General features: G+C 49.4%; 1 protein-coding gene across 1 annotated transcript; it reads right to left on the bottom strand.

Moving 5' to 3' along the window:
- Positions 1 to 16,316: 16,316 nt before the first annotated feature.
- Positions 16,317 to 20,276, bottom strand: LOC125943919 (uncharacterized). Its single transcript, XM_049663486.1, has 2 exons — positions 20,039 to 20,276; positions 16,317 to 16,754 (listed from the first exon to the last, which is right to left on the bottom strand). The coding sequence occupies exons 1-2, from the start codon at positions 20,266 to 20,268 to the stop codon at positions 16,394 to 16,396; spliced, it is 591 nt and encodes a 196-aa protein (XP_049519443.1). The 5' UTR covers positions 20,269 to 20,276; the 3' UTR covers positions 16,317 to 16,393.
- Between the last annotated feature and the right edge of the window lie 2,891 nt (positions 20,277 to 23,167).

The following is a 23,167-nucleotide window of genomic DNA, read 5'->3' as shown; positions in this document are numbered from 1 at the left end:
TACAAGTCCAAATCTCACATGCACCGCGTTGATATGAGCAAGCATTTCGTGGTTATAACCACAGTGAATTCTTGCAGAAGCTCTTTTGACGGCACCAGTGTACTTTTTTTTCTTGGAATTAGCGTCCCGGTTTCAATAAATTGCTTACGCACGCAAATCCCACAGATATCGCTTGCTAGAATGGAGTATAGAAATTACTCGGTCAACCACAGCAAATTCTTGAGCCGGAGCTTTTTTTTTTTTTTTTTTTTTGAAAGCAGCATGCCAGCTTTGGCAAATAAGTTATTTAAGCTCGCGAATCGCACTGATACTATGTTGATGCCACACAGCGAAGGATCCCGGCCACGGCGGCCACATTTCGATGGGGGCGAAATGCGAAAACACCCGTGTACTTAGATTTAGGTGCACGTTAAAGAACCCCAGGTGGTCCAAATTTCCGGAGTCCCCCACTACGGCGTGCCTCATAATCAGAACTGGTTTTGGCACGTAAAACCCCATAATTCAATTCAATTCCACACAGCGAATTCTTCGGCAACAATCTTCATATAGCGCTGGCGCTTTGTTTTGTTTCGTTTTTTCCCTGCAGTAGCATTCATCAAATACCACTATACTATGCACGCGTACAAATCACATAGATGAATTGTTGATATCATCAGTGATAAGACGTAAGCACTCTGCGGTACAATGGCTGAGGCAGCTCAGGTTTTAAACATGTTTTCTTTTTTTTTTCTATTATTTGTTTATCAACTGTCTGAATCCTACCTGTCATTACTTCCTTTTTCTGAAAAATTAAGTCCACCGCAATGACAACGCCTGCCTCCACGTTAAAATTCTTTGCAATTCTGGCGCCTAAAGCATTTCAGGGCACTTACTTCTTTTCTAACAAAACTGGAAGTAACAAGAAATATGCAGAATATGCAGTTAGAGAAATGTGCAAATAAATTCAGAGCCCTTCCACTGCTGTGAGGATGGAAGCTAGCGAAGCTCTGACTATGGTGGGTCTGTTGTAGGGAATATTGCTATAGTGAATCTACATGTTATCATTACTGACTATATTGACCATCTTCAGCATGTTCGTCAAAGAGCAAGGACACCGGCGTCTTGTTCTCGGCCGACGCCATGGCCAAGTACTGCGTTTGCTGCGCCAATTCCGTCCCATTGTCATAGATTAGCGTATGAGCCACAGCGTTCATAGCCGCGGCACACTGCACGGCATCGTCATTATCCTGGAAGATGTGGTTAAACGAGAGTCCGTCCCATAGAGAGTCCAAAGGGCAACTGCTGATAACAGCGCCAGCGCGATCTCTACGTCACGAGACCAAGGGGCACAACGATTGGTGGGACGTGCCGCTGCCGAGTATCGCGACACTTGTGAAAGAGGCATCGGCGGTGGCGAGGGGTATATATCAATGGGCCATCCACCATCCATTTTGACACCTGTGCCACGGCCGCTCGTGCCTGTGCTAAGGCCCAACTGGCGGGAAACCGCCACACACATGGAGGCAAACCACCACGCACATTATTATGACTCGGGGTCGGGGACGAAAGACGGAGTCTTGAAGTAGGCGAAGAGCAGACGAAAACTTTATACAATATGCACAAATATGTACAGATATAGCGGGTAATAGCTGGTAATAGCTGCCATTAGCTGGTGATAGCTAGTAAAAGCAGTAAGAGCTGGTAAGAGCGCACCAGACCGACGGGGCGGCCAGTGGCGACTCTCTGGCTTAACAATGGGCCGGTTCTTCCTTAAATCCCCTTGGCGGCGACTCCTCTTCGACAGGAACCAGACGGGGCGGTTGCTGGCGTCAACCGCGTCGTATTGTGTCGTCGCGCCGCCTTGGCGACTCGTCGACAGAACCCAGGCGAGGCGGTTGCTGACGGCACCCGCGTCGTATTGTGTCGTCGCGTCCCCTTGGCGACTCGTCGACAGGACCCACAGGGACGGGTGGCGATGATGGCCGGTGCTGCTTGCAATTACCCGTGACGAATCTATTCGACGCGGATAAATCGGAGTTTCTGTCGCCTCGATGAAGGGTTGGCACTTACTATGGCACAACAACATGTAGCCAAACCACCACGCCCATGGAGCCAAACCACTACGCACATGGAGCCAAACCGCCACGGACACGGAGCCAAAATGGTTGTTCTACGCGTCGTTTTATTGCGATAGCAATTATATGGACACTCAAAAGCAGATTTCTGCCGTCGGCGTCGCCGTCGCCGTCGCCGTCGCCGTGAGGTTCCGTATGACGTCATTTGGAGATGAAATCGTCGCCGCGCGCCGAACGCTGTATGTGCGAGTGAAAGGGCGCGAGGGGCGCGTCTTTCACGGGGAGTGAACGCACGGCGGAGAACAAACGCGCGTTCTGCGCCGTGCTCGCTTAAGGGCTGCAGAAGTAGGCGTCTCTTTTCTCCTTTACAATCACCATATATGTAGAGCAAACGCGCCTTCTTTGGACGCGCGAGAGGCCGTGGGGGAGGGGGAGGGAAGGGAGGCGACGTTTAGCTGCGGCACCAAGTGCCTATTTATATCAGAGGCTCCAGCAACAGTCACCAACGCCGCACGCATTTTGAGCTAACGCGGGCAAAACGCCGATGGCGTCGACAACAGTTCTGCGTGTTGTTGCTACCAAAGCCGCTCACCTTACTTCGTATGATATTGCTGTGTTGCTATCGCATTCATTGCTTCGCCCTTAGGGCGAAACTGTGACATTTTATTGCGATAGCAATTATATGGACACTCAAAAGCAGATTTCTGCCGTCGGCGTCGCCGTCGCCGTCGCCGTGAGGTTCCGTATGACGTCAATGGAGATGAAATCGTGGCCGCGCGCCGCCGAACGCTGTATGTGCGAGTGAAAGGGCGCGAGGGACGCGCTCTTTCACGGGGAGTGAACGCACGGCGGAGAACAAACGCGCGTTCTGCGCCGTGCTTCCTTAAGGGCTGCAGAAGTAGGCGTCTCTTTCCTCCTTTACAATCACCATATATGTAGAGCAAACGCGCCTTCTTCCGATGCGCGAGAGGCCGTGGGGGAGGGGGGGAAGGGGGAGGGAAGGGAGGCGACGTTTAGCTGCGGCACCAAGTGCCTATTTATATCAGAGGCTCCGGCAACAGTCACCAACGCCGCACGCATTTTGAGCGAACGCGGGCAAAATGCCGACGGCGTCGACAACAGTTCGGCGCGTTGCCGGTGCTGCTGCATGTCCAAGTTTATACAGCTGATAAAGCTAATATCATTACTCCGTATATCTCTCTACAAATTTGCTATCGCAATTGATGCTTCACCTTTCAGGTGAAACTGCGACAACTTTTTTTTGTTATTCTACGAGTCGTTGGATGCCGCGCCAAGCACAAGCGCATAGGTAGCCTATATGCAACTCTGTTGCACGGCCGCTGGATAAAAAAACAGGTGCGGCCTGCTGCGTCGCGTCGCCGTCAATGGGCGAGCGCGTCTCGGCAAAGTTGACAATTGCGGCCGCTGTTTTAGGGGCGAAGCTCCTTAGGGTGTGGGTCTGTCCCTCCTCTGTAGTATGTAGTAGTAGTAGTAGTCGTCGTAGTAGTAGTCGTCGTCGTCGTAGTAGGTAGCCACGTCTACTTTTTATAAGAAAAAAATATTCCGAAAGTTGTGTCCGTAGCGGAATCGAACCAGTGACCACTCGCTTCCGAACGCGCGGCGCTTACCACTACGCCACGAAGCGCACATGGACACACGCACCACGATGGCAATAAATACCCAACATTAACGAAAGACTGCGCGTTTCTAACGCGTATGTGCTAGCGCATTACGGCCCGTGTAAGAAGCTGGTGTAAGAGGCTGTGGCCTCTCCGCCTTATCCCCGTATTCATAAACGCTGATGGCGTCGGCAAACGCGATGCGCGTTCCGGCATGTGTAAATGGCTGCGTAAGACGCTGTGGCCGCTCCCCCTTACTAGAGAGTACTGCACGTTTCTAACGCGTTTGTGCTAGCGTCCCCTTAAGCGGGAGATCCGATGATTCCCTCCGGAGCTTCGCCCACTCATCATCATTCACCCCGTGGATACGCTGTGGATTTTTTTCGTGCCCATTCTCGTGTGCTTTTTATTGCGATAGCAATTATATGGACACTCAAAAGCAGATTTCTGCCGTCGGCGTCGCCGTCGCCGTGAGGTTCCGTATGACGTCAATGGAGATGAAATCGTCGCCGCGCGCCGCCGAACGCTGTATGTGCGAGTGAAAGGGCGCGAGGGACGCGTGCTTTCACGGGGAGTGAACGCACGGCGGAGAACAAACGCGCGTTCTGTGCCGTGCTCCCTTAAGGGCTGCAGAAGTAGGCGTCTCTTTCCTCCTTTACAATCACCATATATGTAGAGCAAACGCGCCTTCTTCTGACGCACGAAAGGCCGTGGGGGGGGGGGGGGGGCAGGGAAGGGAGGCGACGTTTAGCTGCGGCACCAAGTACCTATTTATATCAGAGGCTCCGGCAACAGTCACCAACGCCGCACGCATTTTGTGCGAACGCGGGCAAAACGCCGACGGCGTCGACAACAGTGCTGTGTGTTGCCGGTGCTGCTGCATGTCCAAGTGTGTACAGCGGATAAAACTACTATCCTTACTCCGTATAGCTCTCTACTAAGTTGCTATCGCAATTGATGCTTCGCCTTTCGGGTGAAACTGCGACAACTTTTCTCCTTTACAATCACCATATATGTAGAGCAAACGCGCCTTCTTCAGACGCGCGAGAGGCCGTGGGGGAGGGAAGGGATGATGATGATGATAAGTGGTTCTTGAGGGAAAGGGAAAGGTTGGCGCTATCTTCTGCAGCCCTTGAGGGAGCACGGCTCAGCGCCAAGGGAAGGGAGGCGACGTTTAGCTGCGGCACCAAGTGCTTATTTATATCAGAGGCTCCGGCAACAGTCACTAACGCCGCACGCATTTTGAGCTAACGCGGGCAAAACGCCTATGGCGTCAACAACAGTTCTGCGTGTTGCCGATGCTGCTGCATGTCCAAGTTTATACAGCTGATAAAGCTAATATCATTACTCCGTATAGCTCTCTACAAGTTTGCTATCGCAATTGATGCTTCGCCTTTCAGGTGAAACTGCGACAACTTTTTTGTGTGATCGTGTGTGTGAGCAGCTTGCCTTAGGTTTGCTGTACTTGACTATGGTTCTTTGGTGAGCGCATGTGTGGCAGACGGTTTTTACTAGCGGTGTGATGCCGCGAACCTGTTGTGTGCCGCTGTACAACTGGAACTCGAGGAGGACGCCACTGCTCCGATATGCAAGGCAGACGCCCGTTCGTGCTACAGTGTGGTTGCCGCAGGATTTATCCGTGTTGGGATTTATCCGCAGGATTTATCCGTGTTGGTGTGCTTTTTCGTGCGCATTCTCGTGTGCTTTTTTTGTGTGATCGTGTGTGTGAGCAGCTTGCCTTAGGTTTGCTGTACTTGACTACGGTTCTTTGGTGTGCGCATGTGTGGCAGACGGTTTTTACTAGCGGTGTGATGCCGCGAACATGTTGTGTGCCGCTGTACAACTGGAACGCGAGGAGGACGCCACTGCTCCGGTACGCAAGGCAGACGCCCGTTCGTGCTATACAGTGTGGTTGCCGCAGGATTTATCCGTGTTGGGATTTATCCGCAGGATTTATCCGTGTTGGTGTGCTTTTTCGTGCGCATTCTCGTGTGCCTTTTTGTGTGATCGTGTGTGTGAGCAGCTTGCCTTAGGTTTGCTGTACTTGACTACGGTTCTTTGGTGTGCGCATGTATGGCAGACGGTTTTTACTAGCGGTGTGATGCCGCGAACCTGTTGTGTGCCGCTGTACAACTGGAACGCGAGGAGGACGCCACTGCTCCGGTACGCAAGGCAGACGCCCGTTCGTGCTGCAGTGTGGTTGCCGCAGGATTTATCCGTGTTGGGATTTATCCGCAGGATTTATCCGTGTTGGTGTGCTTTTTCGTGCGCATTCTCGTGTGCCTTTTTGTGTGATCGTGTGTGTGAGCAGCTTGCCTTAGGTTTGCTGTACTTGACTACGGTTCTTTGGTGTGCGCATGTATGGCAGACGGTTTTTACTAGCGGTGTGATGCCGCGAACCTGTTGTGTGCCGCTGTACAACTGGAACGCGAGGAGGACGCCACTGCTCCGGTACGCAAGGCAGACGCCCGTTCGTGCTGCAGTGTGGTTGCCGCAGGATTTATCCGTGTTGGGATTTATCCGCAGGATTTATCCGTGTTGGTGTGCTTTTTCGTGCGCATTCTCGTGTGCTTTTTTGTGTGATCGTGTGTGTGAGCAGCTTGCCTTAGGTTTGCTGTACTTGACTACGGTTCTTTGGTGTGCGCATGTGTGGCAGACGGTTTTTACTAGCGGTGTGATGCCGCGAACCTGTTGTGTTCCGCTGTACAACTGGAACGCGAGGAGGACGCCACTGCTCCGGTACGCAAGGCAGACGCCCGTTCGTGCTACAGTGTGGTTGCCGCAGGATTTATCCGTGTTGGGATTTATCCGCAGGATTTATCCGTGTTGGTGTGCTTTTTCGTGCGCATTCTCGTGTGCTTTTTTGTGTGATCGTGTGTGTGAGCAGCTTGCCTTAGGTTTGCTGTACTTGACTACGGTTCTTTGGTGTGCGCATGTGTGGCAGACGGTTTTTACTAGCGGTGTGATGCCACGAACCTGTTGTGTGCCGCTGTACAACTGGAACGCGAGGAGGACGCCACTGCTCCGGTACGCAAGGCAGACGCCCGTTCGTGCTACAGTGTGGTTGCCGCAGGATTTATCCGTGTTGGGATTTATCCGTGTTGGTGTGCTTTTTCGTGCGCATTCTCGTGTGCTTTTTTTGTGTGATCGTGTGTGTGAGCAGCTTGCCTTAGGTTTGCTGTACTTGACTACGGTTCTTTGGTGTGCGCATGTGTGGCAGACGGTTTTTACTAGCGGTGTGATGCCACGAACCTGTTGTGTGCCGCTGTACAACTGGAACGCGAGGAGGACGCCACTGCTCCGGTACGCAAGGCAGACGCCTGTTCGTGCTACAGTGTGGTTGCCGCAGGATTTATCCGTGTTGGGATTTATCCGCAGGATTTATCCGTGTTGATGTGCTTTTTCGTGCGCATTCTCGTGTGCCTTTTTGTGTGATCGTGTGTGTGAGCAGCTTGCCTTAGGTTTGCTGTACTTGACTACGGTTCTTTGGTGTGCGCATGTGTGGCAGACGGTTTTTACTAGCGGTGTGATGCCGCGAACCTGTTGTGTGCCGCTGTACAACTGGAACGCGAGGAGGACGCCACTGCTCCGGTACGCAAGGCAGACGCCCGTTCGTGCTACAGTGTGGTTGCCGCAGGATTTATCCGTGTTGGGATTTATCCGCAGGATTTATCCGCAGGATTTATCCGTGTTGGTGTGCTTTTTCGTGCGCATTCTCGTGTGCTTTTTTGTGTGATCGTGTGTGTGAGCAGCTTGCCTTAGGTTTGCTGTACTTGACTACGGTTCTTTGGTGTGCGCATGTGTGGCAGACGGTTTTTACTAGCGGTGTGATGCCGCGAACCTGTTGTGTGCCGCTGTACAACTGGAACGCGAGGAGGACGCCACTGCTCCGGTACGCAAGGCAGACGCCCGTTCGTGCTACAGTGTGGTTGCCGCAGGATTTATCCGTGTTGGGATTTATCCGCAGGATTTATCCGTGTTGGTGTGCTTTTTCGTGCGCATTCTCGTGTGCTTTTTTTGTGTGATCGTGTGTGTGAGCAGCTTGCCTTAGGTTTGCTGTACTTGACTACGGTTCTTTGGTGTGCGCATGTCTGGCAGATGGTTTTTACTAGCGGTGTGATGCCGCGAACCTGTTGTGTGCCGCTGTACAACTGGAACGAGAGGAGGACGCCACTGCTCCGGTACGCAAGGCAGACGCCCGTTCGTGCTACAGTGTGGTTGCCGCAGGATTTATCCGTGTTGGGATTTATCCGCAGGATTTATCCGTGTTGGTGTGCTTTTTCGTGCGCATTCTCGTGTGCTTTTTTTGTGTGATCGTGTGTGTGAGCAGCTTGCCTAAGGTTTGCTGCACTTGACTACGGTGCTTTGGTGTGCGCATGTGTGGCAGACGGTTTTTACTAGCGGTGTGATGCCGCGAACCTGTTGTGTGCCGCTGTACAACTCGAACGCGAGAAGAGACGCTACTGTGAAGTACCACGAATTCCCCTGCGATCTACAGCGTCGGGAAGCCTAGATGAAGAATATTTCTCGCCAAGGGCCGTCAGGGAAAGGAAGCAAGTGGGTGGGAGCCAAGAAACAGCTCTCTGGTATGTTCACCTGCACCTATGTTCAGCGCGCCATGAAGGCAGACGACGTCAGAAAAAGCAGCAAGTTGTGCCACCTTCTGACGTCAGCCTTGCTTCCACATCTCACTCACTGTGGACAATTCATATGTGAATGAAATGACCACGCTCACACTAAGGAGCTTTTCAAAGTATTCTTTAAAACGTGGCTGAGGCCTCTTATAGCGATTTGGGCTGGGAATGCAAATGCAACTGTAGAGCGAGTTTTGACGCTGTCGCATAAACCTCTGTCAAGCAAGGTTTTCCGCCTGTGAATAAGCTCTTCGTTATGCACAATAAAGTTGCAGTAGATATGTTAAGCTGTTCGTCGAATCATTTCGCACTTCTGTCGCCTACCCATGCAGTTATAAATTTTCCACACGCTCATGTACATACATGTGTGGTTTCGAATTCGTGACTTAATAACGTCAGGCACCTAGCCAACACTTTTTTTCTTGGGGGAAGGAGGTTGCACGAGAGGGTTAACAAGGTGAGTTTCATGCCAAGCGCGGGGGCGAGTGGAGCTGTTGGGAGAGACATGCCCATCAGAAACACGGGCAAGATCTAAGATGAGCAGGGCGTAAAAAAAAAAAAAAACACACCCTCCTCAGCGCCTGCATCACTCACTGCTTCGTCTTGATGAAACATGTAAATCCACTCCTGATTATTCATAATAGAGCACTTCTTTTTATTTCAGGTGAGTCGAGCGGGCAGCTTTCATGGAGAGCATTAAGACCCACTCTACAAAAGATTGGCACTCCTAGGGCACACTTTTCACATATGTGAAGCAATCGGCACTTCTAATAACGACTTCAATATTCAACCTGTAATGTGCAACTATAAAACGCGTTATTTACGGTCTCATTAGAGTCACTGTCGCGCGTACCAACGCGGCTGTGGAAGCGCTTCTCCGTGAACGGCTGTACCGGAGCAGTGGCGCCAGAGCGGGCGCTTGGAGAACTAGGCCCTAGACGTCGTTTCGGCGCGACGCAACAGGCCGCACCTGTTTTTTATCCAGCGGCCGTGGCTGTTGCATGTAGGCTCCCTAGGAGCGCGAACCATGGGGCGCCAACGAGCCAACTGCGAAAGAAGAAGACGACGCTCGAGTCAATACTGATTATGATAGTGCTTTTGTACACGCGGACACGATCCTGGGGAACCTAGCCCTTAACGACTTCGCTGTAAAACCTAAAAATGGGGGAAAAAGTTTTAAAAAACCTAGGCTTAATTAAAAGGTGGCGGGTTAAAGGTAATAAGGGCAAATGTGAAATGAAAGCAATCAGTAGGAATATACGTACTGTCGAAATTTATAGAGAAAAGCATTGATCATATATAAGGTAACCCTATAAATGCAGACAATATCTGCATTAAAGCTCAGCTGAAGATGACAATAAATTGATTAGTCAAACGAAATTAGTAAAGCAAGTACGTCTTATGAGAGAAATACTAATTGTGGTGGGGGATATACATCATTAGATGTCTACCTTCTAATCAGCTTTATTTCAATTTTTGATATTCTACTTTTCAGCAATCCATATACAGTTGAAGTGCCTGTTTTCTGTTAGAACTGGTATTTATAAAATAATAGTAATTGTGCCGGGGAATATTTTTGGCCGTCTATTTTCTAGCCACCTTTTTTTATTATCGCCGTGAGCAATTTTTCAACAGTCCAAAGCCTTTCTATCGTTACTTATCATTTCCTGGGAACGCTCTTATTGACAATGCTGCGTCCAAGTGATAATTTTCTTTTTGTTTTTGGTAACCAGAAATTCGTGAAAGAACCAGCGGCACACACTCTTCTGGTGCTGAGACCGGAAGTGTTCCTGACCAGACGTTCTTCCTGGATAGCTCAGTTCTACTGCAGTGCCCGACAAGTTAACATAGCACTGTATGTGCTAATGATGTACCCTTACATATATTTGTCGCAGTGGTGCCCGAATCACTGCAAGGCGTTGTTTCATACCTGACACTTAGACGCTCCCTCAGAGTACATGCCTCGGTGGCGAGAGCCACAGCGGCGGAAGAGGGAACTCTGTCGACTACGCGCCGTAGCTTACAATATGGTCCCCGAATAACGGGAGGTGTCGGCGAGATGGACATCACCCTTTTCAACACTGATCACATTCGGGTGTGGGTTAAAGTATGTGTACCCTTCTGAAAAGAAAAAAAAAACGTATTCGCCACAACTCCTATATCCAATAACATCATATGACATGTCGGAAAAACAGGTTTTTGTATGAGATCCTACATTTTTCGTATCGGATTATTGGATATGGGGTAACGTTATGGGGCATATGGAATTTTCAGTAGGGTATGTTCTGTTCGGCTGCCGAGATTTGTCTTGCAGGTATGTGTGCGGCAAAACTGATTTTGCTTTCGGATATTTGAGAGTGGCCAATGTCGTCGATAATTAGTTTTACACAGCTGCTCAAAATGACGACGCAATTCATGTTAAACATGCGGGCAAAGGGAAAGTCGCTATCTTGTGTGGGCACCGTAGCTAGTCCCGTTCAAAGTTTTCAGACAAACCATTTCGAGTTAAATTTTTTTGCCGAGTCATTGTCATTTTCGTCAAGTCATGCTGATGACTACGACTTTAGTGTTTCCTTCACTTAGTGCCCACGTCCGAACCTATTTCAGTTGCTTTTGAGTGTTTCTCCTTTTCGCCGAGTAGTTGTCATTTTTGCTGAGTCATGCTCATGACTATGACTTCTGCCACCATCCTTTTGTGTTTCCTTCACTTAGTACCCACGTCCGAACCCATTTCAATGGTTGTTGAGTGTTAATTGCTGTCATTATCATTTTAGGCGGCTGTTTCATGACTACATGACACGCATGTCATGACATTCATGTAATGACCTATCATTTATGTTCTTCATACACCTTTGCCATGCTATGCCAATTTTGGTACCTACCAAGTTAACGAAACGACCATGAGAGCCCCAAGACGTAGACGGTTGTTTCATGACCTACATGGCAGGCATGTCATGAGATTAATTTCATGACCTATCATTTATGTTCTTCATACACTTTTATCATACTATGTCAATTTTGGTACTTAGCAGGTTAACGAAATTGGGTACCAGTGCGGGACAGTGGCCTTGGTAAACTCGGCGGTAATGCAGTTCCACTCAACGCGAAAGCTGGGGAAGTGTGAAGCGGTGATTCGCCGGTATTTCCTTTGTGTTTTCTTTGAGTTTATCTTGTGTTTATCTTGCGTTTAGCAATCCATCATTCGTTCTGTAGCATAGCCACGGCACGCGGGCCGGAGCAGTTACGAGGCACAGACAGCTCGAACATACAAAGCGTTTATTTGGGGCGTAGGATTGCTTTTATCCCCTAAGTGGGAGAGGATGTGGGAACGGCGAGAAGGAAAGGACACGTACTGCGCATGCGCAGAACTCGTTATGACGCAGACACAACACGTTCTGACACCTGTGCTAAGGCACAACTGGTGGGAAACCACCAGGCATATGGAGCCAAACCAGCACGCACATGGGGCCAAGCCTTTGCTGATGATAGACGCGATTTTAATAAATCTCTGTTAATTAATTCGAATAATTCATGAGTATTCCTATCTTTCAAATTATTCTGAGTCATGTTAGTTTATTTTCACCCAGTTTTGATCAATTGTGCACTTGTTGTGACCTTTTCTTGCGCGTGACAACGACATCAGACCATATTACACGCCGACAGCCCGGGACCCTAAAGTGCTTCGCAATTAAAAGGGTTGTAGTAAGCGCTCGTTGTTCCCAGTGAGTGAGTTACTTCCGCTGAGCGAGATAAGTGTTACTTAGCTTCGGTGTTACTCTGAGAACCGCCATATTCAGCATGACATGGCCCATGTCTTCTCTGTAGCCCTAGTGTACGCCTAGCTACACTGGGGCCGCGAAAAAAGCAGTAGTGGAGAAGATCCGGATCAATCGTGACGAGCTGGGAATTTATTTGAGTGCGCAAAAATCCCTGTACTCAATGCGACCACCATTGCTGCGAATGTAGTGCCCGCGACCTCCTGACCGCATATTGTCCTGCATCGATGAGCTTATGCGTATATACTATGGTCGAGGCTGACAGACCTTGCTGTATCTCCATAGAATTGCTGTATCTCCATAATGTTGCGTCCATTGGCCTTAGTGCGCAGGAAATGGTCTAGGAAATGGCCATCCCTTGCGAATTGGAGGTAAACGCACAATGGCGGGATCGAAGTAAGCAATAACTAACCACGTGATGCCAATGCGGCGGACAAAGCTGATTGGTATTCTCTCTGCGTTTATCCAGCATTTTGGAGGACCATCATACTGAAAGTAATGAGCAACAACGTTTCACGAATGATTACGCTGTTGTCACAAAAAAGCGCGTAATCCAAGCGCGCGCCGCGTGTCACGCAAGCGAGCGGAAGAACACGCCAGCCCCACGGCAACTTCAACAGAGGGGGAGAGCGCATACGCCTCGAACAGCAACGCGAACAACGGCGCCAAGACGTCTAGAAGAGCATCGACGAAGTGACGTTAACCAGAGAGGGAGAGAGAACACGCGCGCGCCGAGACACCTTCTCACCCGGCGAGTCGAGAGAGATTGCTACAGCGTTAGCGTGCGCCAACAGCATGAGTCATCAACCCCCTTGACGACGCTCCGACGGCGGCGGTCGAAGGTACGAGAAAAGACTTGAATGTTCCCAAGCTTTGGCCATGGCTATGAGATCACGACTCCGATAGGAAAGTTAGAGAACGCCTTTGGAAGCTATATAACCGCCGTGCGAAAATCATGAGTAGGGTTCAGCCCGCACCGGTGAAGGGATGTAACGTGAAGACCGAGCGTCTGCGGAAGAAGGGGGTTCCCCGGCAAGCTAGTCAGCGAGTTCATCGAGCGTCTGCATTTCCGGAAGAAGTTCCTTCTTCGAGATTTGCCCTGAGCTACGCTGAGATCGTCTGACTCCAGGACCAGCACGGTGAATGCGATTGGACACTTAGTGTTCCTATTCATTTTGTACTTTACGTGTTGGACTCTTAGTGCTTGTCGTTAATTCTTGTGTTTTGTGAATACCCATCTGAATTCTATTGTGTTGTGTCTAGCCTAAGTGTGAAAGTGTGTGTGTAGCTGCCTTGTGTGAACAATATATTTTGTTGTGTTTTGACAACTCTGGGCTCTGACTCGGTCTTTGGACAGCAACCGGCGTTCGCTGGCGCACCAGAGGGCCCATTCTTAATTGTCCTTGCTTTCGTGAGATTATTTTCGGAAGCTGATAAGTCGGCTTTGGAATTAGGTCCGGCGTCTGCGCCTTGTTCACGGGGTCTGTGACAGCTGTATTAGTAAAAGCGACGCTTTATCACCTTGTATTTCAAACAACTGTTCATTTTTCCACATTACCTCCTTTTAGCTGCCGTCGATCGCGCTGTTTGAACATGCCCCTCCGATAGCGCTCAGTTACAATCTTCTATGGAAACTGACGCGTCGCTGCAGACGTCACCTCTGGTGTCTCGAGCAAGTGACCTTGCGTTCGGTCACATTAGAGATGGATGCGGAAGCACTTCCGTTCCTGTTCTCTCAGTGGTCTCCGCTGTTAAGCCAGTAGTGCAAGGACATGCTTTGTCGCCCTGCAAGATCATTTTGCTTGTAATCGTTGATCGCGCAATGAGCGAGAGAGCTTCTGGAATGTTCCAACGTATAGAACAGCGTATATCTTTCGGTAAATAATTAATGCTTGGAGCTTACGTGCCAAAACCAAGTAAGATTATGTAGAGAGGTGCTCCGGAATAATTGTGACCACCTGGGGTTCTTTAAAGTGCACCGAATGCACCGTACACGGGTGTTGTTTTTTTATTTTTATTTCGTCCCCATAGAAATGCGGCTGCCGCGGCCGGGTTTCGATCCCACGCCCTAGGGTTTAGCAACGCGACGCGAAAGCCGCTTCGCCACCACAGTGGGTACATTTTATTGCGACAGCAATTATATTGTCACTCTAGGCAAATTTCTGCCGTCGCCGTCATCGTGAGGTTCCGTATAAAGTCCAAGGGCGATAACACCGTCGACGCGCGCCCTACAAGCGGACAGGAAGTCCGCCGTCTCGCTGTGCGCGAGGCACCCGACGTTTCGAGGCATCGGAAAAAGGGGAGGAAGGGGGGGGGGCGGCATTTTACTACGCGTGACTAAATAAAATTTAATGATGCGTGCACTCGGTTCAAGAAAGTGCAAGGGCCACCCCACACGACTCCGCGCGTTCTCTGACAGCTTTTCTAAGATGGCCCAGAACAGATCACCAAACATCTCTCTTCGTTTGCGTTTTTTTCGGTTGGTTCGACAGGGAACACTTTCGGCACCGCACCCTCGCCAAGTGCCCACTTGCCTCGTGGCACCTAAACCGTCTGTCCGTTGATAACAAGACAGGCGTGCAGACAGGCGTGCAGACAGGCGGGCACGAACGAACGCTGTATAGAAGGTCAAAATGTGTGCCTTGTTTTGTGGGATTACGAAATTAATACTATATTGAAACACCCATGCCATTATGTCATGTTTGAAAATTGCAACATAAGGGACAGCGCTTAGAGTTTTCATTTGATTATAGAAAGCTTAATGTTTTTTTTCTACGCAGCACAAAGTGAAACAAGTTCTTAATCTGCAAATCTTGATAGAGCAAAGTGCAGACGTTTTCAAGACAAAGTAAAATATCATTTTGCACGAGAAAAATAAGCTAGGCACGGTAGACACGGAGCAGCCGTATACCTTCAGCAACACAATTAAAATATAACTAGAACAAAAAGCACATATGCGCATTATATCCGCTACAATCCGGTACCCACACTTGATGATTTGATTGATTCTGGGGTTTTACGTGCCATAACCAAATCTGATTTTGAGGCACGCCGTAGTGGAGGGCTCCGGATTAATTTTGACCACCTGGGGTTCTTTAACGCGCACTACAACGCAAGCACACGGGCGTTTTTGCATTTCGCCTCCATCCAAATGCGGCCGCCGCGGCCGGGATTCGATCCCGCGATCTCGTGCTCAGCAGCGCAACGCCTTAGCTAACCGAGCAACCACGGCGGGTGTACCCACACTATCCAAAGAAACTACTAGGCCTACCGTGGCTGCCACATAAACGGAATAATAAAAAAACTGGGACTATACAGAAACCATACCGTGTCATATAGTTGCACCGTGTCACCTCGCATGTATTTGCAATACCCGACGTGGTTTCTTGGCCGGCATAATGTTGGCTCGGTACACAAACCGCAAGTATTCCTCATTGTATTCATTTGTTGCATTTATAATATTGGGTATACTTGGGATCACGTAAATTTTCTCCGGGATGAGTGCCTGTCTGTAAGAGGGGGGGGGGGGGGGCGTTGGTCTGGAATATTTTTTTTTGGGGGGGGGGGTGTCGGGATACTCCTGGGGGGAATTAGGGGGTGTGTGTATAAATCACTGGCATGAGGAATTGCTTTGTTCAACGCGGAGCGAAGTGTCGCATTACTGGGAGCACAGAAGTGGCGCTCCAAACTGTCGACATCGTTCGATAGCCGCTTGTGCAGCCAGGAACGCAGCCCGTCGGCATCGTCTGCTAATATCCTTAACAAACGCGGCGAAGGCTACCGTTTCGCGGATGACATGCTTCCTGAAATTCGCCGTCAACAATCATCCACGGAATAGACCAACGCTGCACCGCGTGTTTCGTCCAGCCAGTCCGAGTAGCCGGCTAGTGGGGAAGTGAAGCTAGGTGCGACTGCAGCGCCATGAAAGCGCGTGCGGGTGATGGTTCCACGCAACGCCACCGAGTTTGACAACTGAAGCTAGTCTAGTAACGTTGATGCTACCTGCCACAGGCTATTTTTAAAAATTCAGTACAGCTTAATTTTGAACACCCGGTATGCTGCAACATCATTTTGTTTCTGCTTATATTAGAGTGGGAAGGATAACACATTCGGGTGCTGATTCGGTGCCTAGCACGTCAGCCCGTTAAAAAAAGAACAGAAGATTGAACGCTTAAAGATAACCGAATAGAACAAACAAAACAATGGATTCATTTTCCTGAAGTTCGTGCCAGAACGTGCGCATCGTAACGGAAATTATATTCCAAAGAAAGGTCGACTGTAAAATAATCTACATAGCAGAGTCAGGTGGTTCAGGCAGTTCGAGTCTTCTTGCACGCGACCTTGCAGGCTTCGAGGGTGCGGAACCGGTTCGCACCGGCAAGGCACCGGCGGTGTCGCAGCACATCGGGCGATGAACGCAGGCACCGGATGCGGCCGTCCCTCATGGACAGGTCCGCAAAGAACGGGTACTTGAGGTGCTGGCTCTCACAGGTAACCGTTCTGGGTGGACGGCACGGGGAATCCCGGAGCCCTCCTGCCATGCACTGCTTCCTGCATTCCTGGGCAGTGCGGAAGACGACGCTGTGGTTGGCGGGACATCCGCCCGACGGGAAGTTCCAGGGAGCGCACTTTCGGCCCTCGAAGAACCACCAGCTGGACAGCACGTCCTGCCTGCGCGTGATATTTGTTACAGCGTGAGCCACGGCTACACGGCTAGATCATACGGTAGTGCATCATTATCTACATTTGTAATTCTAATAAGGTAATAATGCAAAATTGGGCCGCGCTGACGGAATAGACGCGAGTAGGGTACGGAAGGCATCGAGGTCACTGGACGGGGAGATGGGCCTTCTGTCATGATGTGAACAGAGGGCAGAGACCTGCTGCAATGTTGCATGAATCATGGGGTACCCTAGCAACTACTGAAAATATAGGGGAGGTGTATTGGTGGGTTGGAAAGGTTTAGCAGGGAAGGACAAGGTTGCAGCGGTAGTCCGAAACCATGCAAGTGCATCGAACAAAGCCGGCTCAAGCGACGGCGATGCTGCCTTCATGCGCGCCCATCTTCTTCCTTACGATAACCTTAAACGAAGATTTAGCACGTACCACTGCTTTCTTCTCGCTAATATTTCGCAGCAATATGGAATTTCTTAGTCCTCATTGTGCGAAAAAAAAAGACGGGGCATATTTTCTTGCTTGGTTTGTCCTGGAAAAATGAAAAGTGACGCAGACCCCACGCGCTGTGCCGAGAGTGCCGAACTCTTATGTCCATAGTCCAACCAGCAGCTACGACAGCATTAAAACCCGATCGACTGCACACCGATTGATTCGCCTCAGAAATCGCCAACGTTTGCACACCTCTCTGTCGGAGAAGCCAGCAGTTGAAGATGTGTGTGTTGATTTTGATGCCAGTCGACAACTCTCAACGTCCGAAAAAAAAAAGGCGAATAGTTACGATGTGGACCAGAAGTGCCAACTTGGTGTCACATTTTAGCGAAAACCGAACTGAAGTGAATACAGCGTCTTAATTTTTTGTTAAAATAGAAACGCAGGTCACTGTATAAAGATAAGCACGTGGCTGAGGAATGAGAGGGGAATGTGTGTTGGGTCACTTCCTCCCCTAGTCAGCTGCACACTTCACTACAAACGCGTGCGCGCACCCCCGCAGGAGATTATGGCGAACCACGGTGGAAGCGAACACACGCTGCGTGAGGGTAAGTAAAGCAGCGAAGCGCTTTTGTTTGCGAACATGTGGAGATGGCACCAGTATATCGTCCTTATCGTACATGCATGCTGTTAGAGATGTACAAAGTGGTGTCCCTAACGAGTCTGCTGACGTCGAAGCTTAGGGCCAGTGATGCCCCCCCCCCCCCTCCTCGTACCGTTACTTTTATATGCCGTAGAAACCTTCACAGAATGGCTGCAGCAGGCAAGTAGAGAAAAAGAATTAGATAGTAGCTTAGCGCAAAGTGGTGGACAAACCTACACACATACAAAAAAAAAAAAACAGAAACAAAAGCGTATCAAGACAATTTTTGTGTTCTTTTGTTTGGGTCTGTCATCCACTTTGCGCTAAGCTACCATAGTCAGAGTGCAAGAGCAACGAGCCCAATATAGTCAGTCTTTCTTATGTATATACTATTTAATTGCGAAAATGGGTCAATTAAACAATTATGGGAACTGTGTTTATCTCCAAAGAGGGAGAAATGTTGAATAGTATGAAAGGCAGAGACGTCGGCCTGTAGTACATGCACCTAGCCAGCTATTCTACGTTGGGGAACGGGGAAGATAAAAGGAAGAGGAGCACGATGAGCGAGAACGACGACAGAGGGAAGAGGCAAAACACAGAACGGTTAATTAAGTCCACTCTAAGCCTGTAGAATCCCGGCCCGTACTGTTTGGAAATATAAAGAATGTCACGTACTGATGCTGATCCCTAATTTTCGCTACCTAGGTTGTTTGTTATTACCAGCGCGCCATTATCTCCGTAGAGTAACCAGAGTACAGCGCTGTCATTCTTATATTATTCCAACGAGGCCCAACGCAAGCCTCAATTCTTATCCACCGTTCATGGCTGGCGGATCTCGCTGACAGTGTGGGCAGAGCGCGGCTGGGACCACTGGCGGAGCGGGAGCAGAAATAACATCGGATAAAATCCCTACATTGTCCCGAACAAGATTTTGAACGATGGGAAATGTGCTTAACGCGGCGCATCTAGGCGTCTTTTAATGCATATCTCTTCTAGGCATTCTCCTAATTTCTTAAAGGCGATGTACACAGGCGTGGTAGCACGGTATTTATTTTTTATTTACATTTACAGGTATACTGCGGTCTTGAATACTCAAGGATAAGCAGGTGAGATTCTTTACAGACAATATATTTTTTCACTGTCCGAACACATCAAAAACAAAATGAAACCCGTATGGAACAAGAATGAATGAACACATTATAATGACAAGGTACAACAGACGCGACACCATCTTTAAAGGGCGGACATGATACGCTCAAATGAGGGGACCGTATCTGATAAGAAGACACTGGCAGGCAAGGCATTCCACTCCTGGATTGTGCGTGGAATAAATAAATGTTTAAAAACGTTGTACGTAAGCTGCTAGAATGACGTTGACGAGATGTTGCTAACCACTGTATATATTTTCGCGTGTCGAGGCGCAGTGACCGCTCCCACAGGCTGTACAGGAATTTCAATCTTGAGATTTTTCTTCGATGCTCCGTGGTTCACGTGGAAATGTTCAGTGTGGAATTGTGGATGGCGAATCAGTTGACCTAAATTTATTGAAGATAAAATAAAGAGCATGTCTTTGCACCATTTCCAATTTACGTTTATGTTTATTGTAAAATGTATCCCATGCAATGATTCCATATTCTAATTTTGGTAAAATCAAAGCATTGAAAGCTAGAGGTTTGAGCTCAGGAGGTGCCAGTTTCAACTTGTGTCTTAAGAAACCAAGCTTGCTGGTTGCAGATGCGCAAGCGTCATCGAGATGCATAGACCAGGAAGTGATATATCGCTTATGTTAACTCCCAAATATTTGTAGTCACGGACTTCTCCTATCGGAGAACCGTTTATAGTGAAGGTGAAGTGGACAATATATTTATTCTACAGGATATTCTTATCAGTGTGGGTTTATACGGAGCATAAATCCATCTCCGCAATGGACAGCCATCTTGGCTAATATGACGTAACAATTTTTCACGCTTCGTCTGCGGCTGCAAGTGGCTATCCGCCCGCATTGTCCCCGGAGGCCGTGAACGGTGGAGGATAAGGAATGGAATCGAGCTAATGAAATTCTTGCATTATACCAGCCCCGGAAGGGCGGCCAGATATCATGAGGTTCTGCTGGATTGCTGCCAAGATGAGTGATACGTAACCTACGGAGTACAGAGCCACCACCAGCTCAGAGAAGAGTTAGCATCACGTGCGTTCTTGCGCATACCTGGCACAGCTGGTGAATAGCGGCTTGCTGAAGCATTCGTCGGCAGGTCGCCGCCCCGCTTGCATGCAGCTTCGGCGGCAGTGGGTGAGCGAGGCGAACCTGTTGGCTCCTCGGTTGCACGTGTGCACGGCGTCGGCAGCCGTCTCGACGCAAGCATTCACCGAGCGTCGGTAGTGAAACTCGCGCTGGGAGCTCGGGTGGCAGACAGTGTAGAACACGTCGTCGCACATGGGACGCTTCTGCACGGTGAGAGGGAAAGAGAGACCAACAAACACCCTGATGGGCTATTCTAGATTAGAGGTGTCACAACAGAAGTACGAAGTATGAAAGTATGTATACCAAGCAGCCAACGCACGTTACCTAAAATATTAGCTTGCTCAAATGTATCTAATAATTGAAGATGCAAAATGATTACGTAAATATCGAAAATGTTCGTCATTTTTAGCTTTGGAGGCTAAGCTGAACTAAAGTACAAATGATATGGAGACCGATGAAAGCTTTGGCGATGTGAAGTGCTCTGGAGACGTCTCCCGCCGTCCATTACGCACAAGCTACGCCACAACAATCGCGCAGAAATTTCGTTCACCCTCACCGGGTACTGGAAAGGAAAAGCCAAGAGGTCCGCGCTGTTCTCAGCGGCCTCGACGTTCTCGTATTCGCCCGCCGGAGTCTTGAGAACAGCGGCACGTTTTGTTGGCTTGCGCTGCCGGGTGCCCTGGTTTCTGGGGGGGACTAGTCTGCGAACCCTGGACTCGGTCGCAGGTGTGGGACTCGCGGTCTCGCTCGGGTCGCTTCGGGCGTTAATGATGTTGGTCGACTTCACCCCGAGCCAGTTCGTACTTCCCGCCTTAGTCAAGCTTTTGGACTGCGCCAGTGTCTGGGCAGTTGCTCCAGGAACGGGAGACATCGCTTTCTGGGGTTTGTGGTAGGCATTCACGTGTCCGACGGCGGAAGCCGAAGCTATCATACGGCTCGTCCATGGCGTCGCGGCCAAGGAAATCAGCACCAGAAACGCTACCATTAGAGCCGTTACGACAACGGGCACGCAAGTACCCCAGGTCACTTGACGGTCTTGGTGCTTGGTGGGTAGAGAGCGAAGGCCTCTATGGGCACTGATTTGGCGCCTGGTGCCAGAGTCGTAGCTGGCCTCGCTGTAAATGGTACAGGGCGCGCTGCGTCCTGTATTATAGCTACCGCTACTGCCGCTGCTGCTTGTTGTGGTGTTGCTCGTCGTCGTACTACTAGTGGAAGGAACTGCGTAGTCGTTGTTCGGTACAGTGCTGGCCCACGCCGAAGACCTGGCAGTGCTGTCGGATCTCGCTTCAACCTGGTGGCTCCGCCCTGACGGCGAAGCCTGGATTTGCTTCGTCATCGTAGGGCACATTCCTTCGCCGCCGGTTGGTATAGCTCGCTGTGCAGCCTGCCAAGCAGCCTGTATGACGTAAGGATCCGCGTCCTGGTGGTAAGGCAGCGGCGCGTCTTGCCCATCAAAGGGTGTTGTCAAGTCAAAACCCTGGCTCTGGTCGAACAAGGGGTTGTAATAGCTCGTGCCGGGTTGCGCGGAAAACTCGCCTCCTGATATCACGTACGTGGCATCGTCGAACACACGTGGTCGTCGCAGCATGCTTCGCTCTGCTTGGTTCATGGCGCCCCAATTCTAGTCGACAGCGAACCGAGGTTACTAGCAGGAGCGCAGTCGGGTGCAGATTTTCACCAACGAAAGCTGCACGCATTGCGCGAGAGGATAATGATGATGATGACCTCAGGGAAAGGAACAAATCCCTGGGGTACAGGCAAGATTTGGCTGGTAGGAGCATGCAAGAACAATTGAATACACAGAGTAAAAGATTAAAAGAGTAAAAGAAAACGGGAAGAAGAACGCGAAAAAATAAAATAAAAACAACTTTGGGGTTTTTCTTGCCACAACCACGATCTAATTCTATCTAATTCTGAGGCATGCCGTAGGGGGGGGGGGAGGGGGTACGGATTAATTTTGACCACTTGGCGTTCTTTAGCAGGCACCCAATTCTCGGTACAGGAACGCTTTTGCATTCCGCCACCACAGGAATCCGGCCGCCGGGGCAGGTGTCGAACCCGTGACCTCGAGCTCAGCAGTGCCACGCCTTATTCACAGGGCTGCCGCGATGTGCGTAAGAAAGTAGCCAGCCTGGAAAGAGCAATATGAAAACAAACAAATAGTCACGGTAAAGTCATTCTTCTTTCTCGCTTGTATTATTATTTCAATATTCCTGACCTCGGTTCCTTATTCCTCAAGTGGTTTTCGTACAGGCAATTGTTGGCCCCGTTGGATGTACGATTATGTGAGGTCCTACCTAATTGCAGGATGAGAGAGAGAATATCCAGATCATATTTGATGACATCTATTCGAACAACGCGAAGAATCAGTCTGAAGTACAATAAATGGTCTGTGACAAAATAATTTAATGGTAATAGCAATAGACCCTATCGTAGCGACAGATGTCTCACGAACCGATGAAAAATCGGGTGTTGACATTTTATCTTCCGCTTTTGATTAGTCGTTCTTCCTATGACTTCCTGAGTGAATACCGAGATTTTAAAGCTGAGTTTCTGGCTTTTATATTGGCCCTACTAATGAAGAACTCATCAACTGGAAAGTTGTCATAGTAACGGATTCTTAACCTGTTCAGCTCTCACTGCAAACAGTTGCTCACATATTGCTCGTACATTTAATTGTCTAATACCCTCTAATTTACCACTAATTAAATTGGTAAGGTTGGGTGGTCCCATAGGGCTAGTTATGAATGAAATAGCAGACAACGTGGCCAGAACCGCCCTTAGTGGTCTAATTTTCTCGATCCTTCCTGTGTCAGCTTGCATAACTTCTGCTAGGTTCAGAAGGCGTGCAGTTATGCAAGACTCTTGGAACCTATCTTTAACAAGTATAACTGATTTCTGAAACCTTCCATCCAATTGGAGCAGACAATTCTGCCGTACTAAAAAAGTTCAAGTCCTCTTTAACAAATTTCGCCGTCGAGTACCTACCTTAAGCTATTATCGCATAGATCTCCTCTGGGTGCTACACCTCTCGTGCTCATATTGTGGTGAGGATGAGACGACAGAACACTTCTTGTCTTGTCGCCGTTTCTC

This window comes from Dermacentor silvarum, chromosome 3 (genome assembly GCF_013339745.2).
Source record: "Dermacentor silvarum isolate Dsil-2018 chromosome 3, BIME_Dsil_1.4, whole genome shotgun sequence".
Lineage (NCBI taxonomy): Eukaryota > Metazoa > Arthropoda > Arachnida > Ixodida > Ixodidae > Dermacentor > Dermacentor silvarum.
The sequence above is the reverse complement of the archived record's forward strand: the minus strand, read 5'-3'. Positions and strand labels throughout refer to the sequence as shown.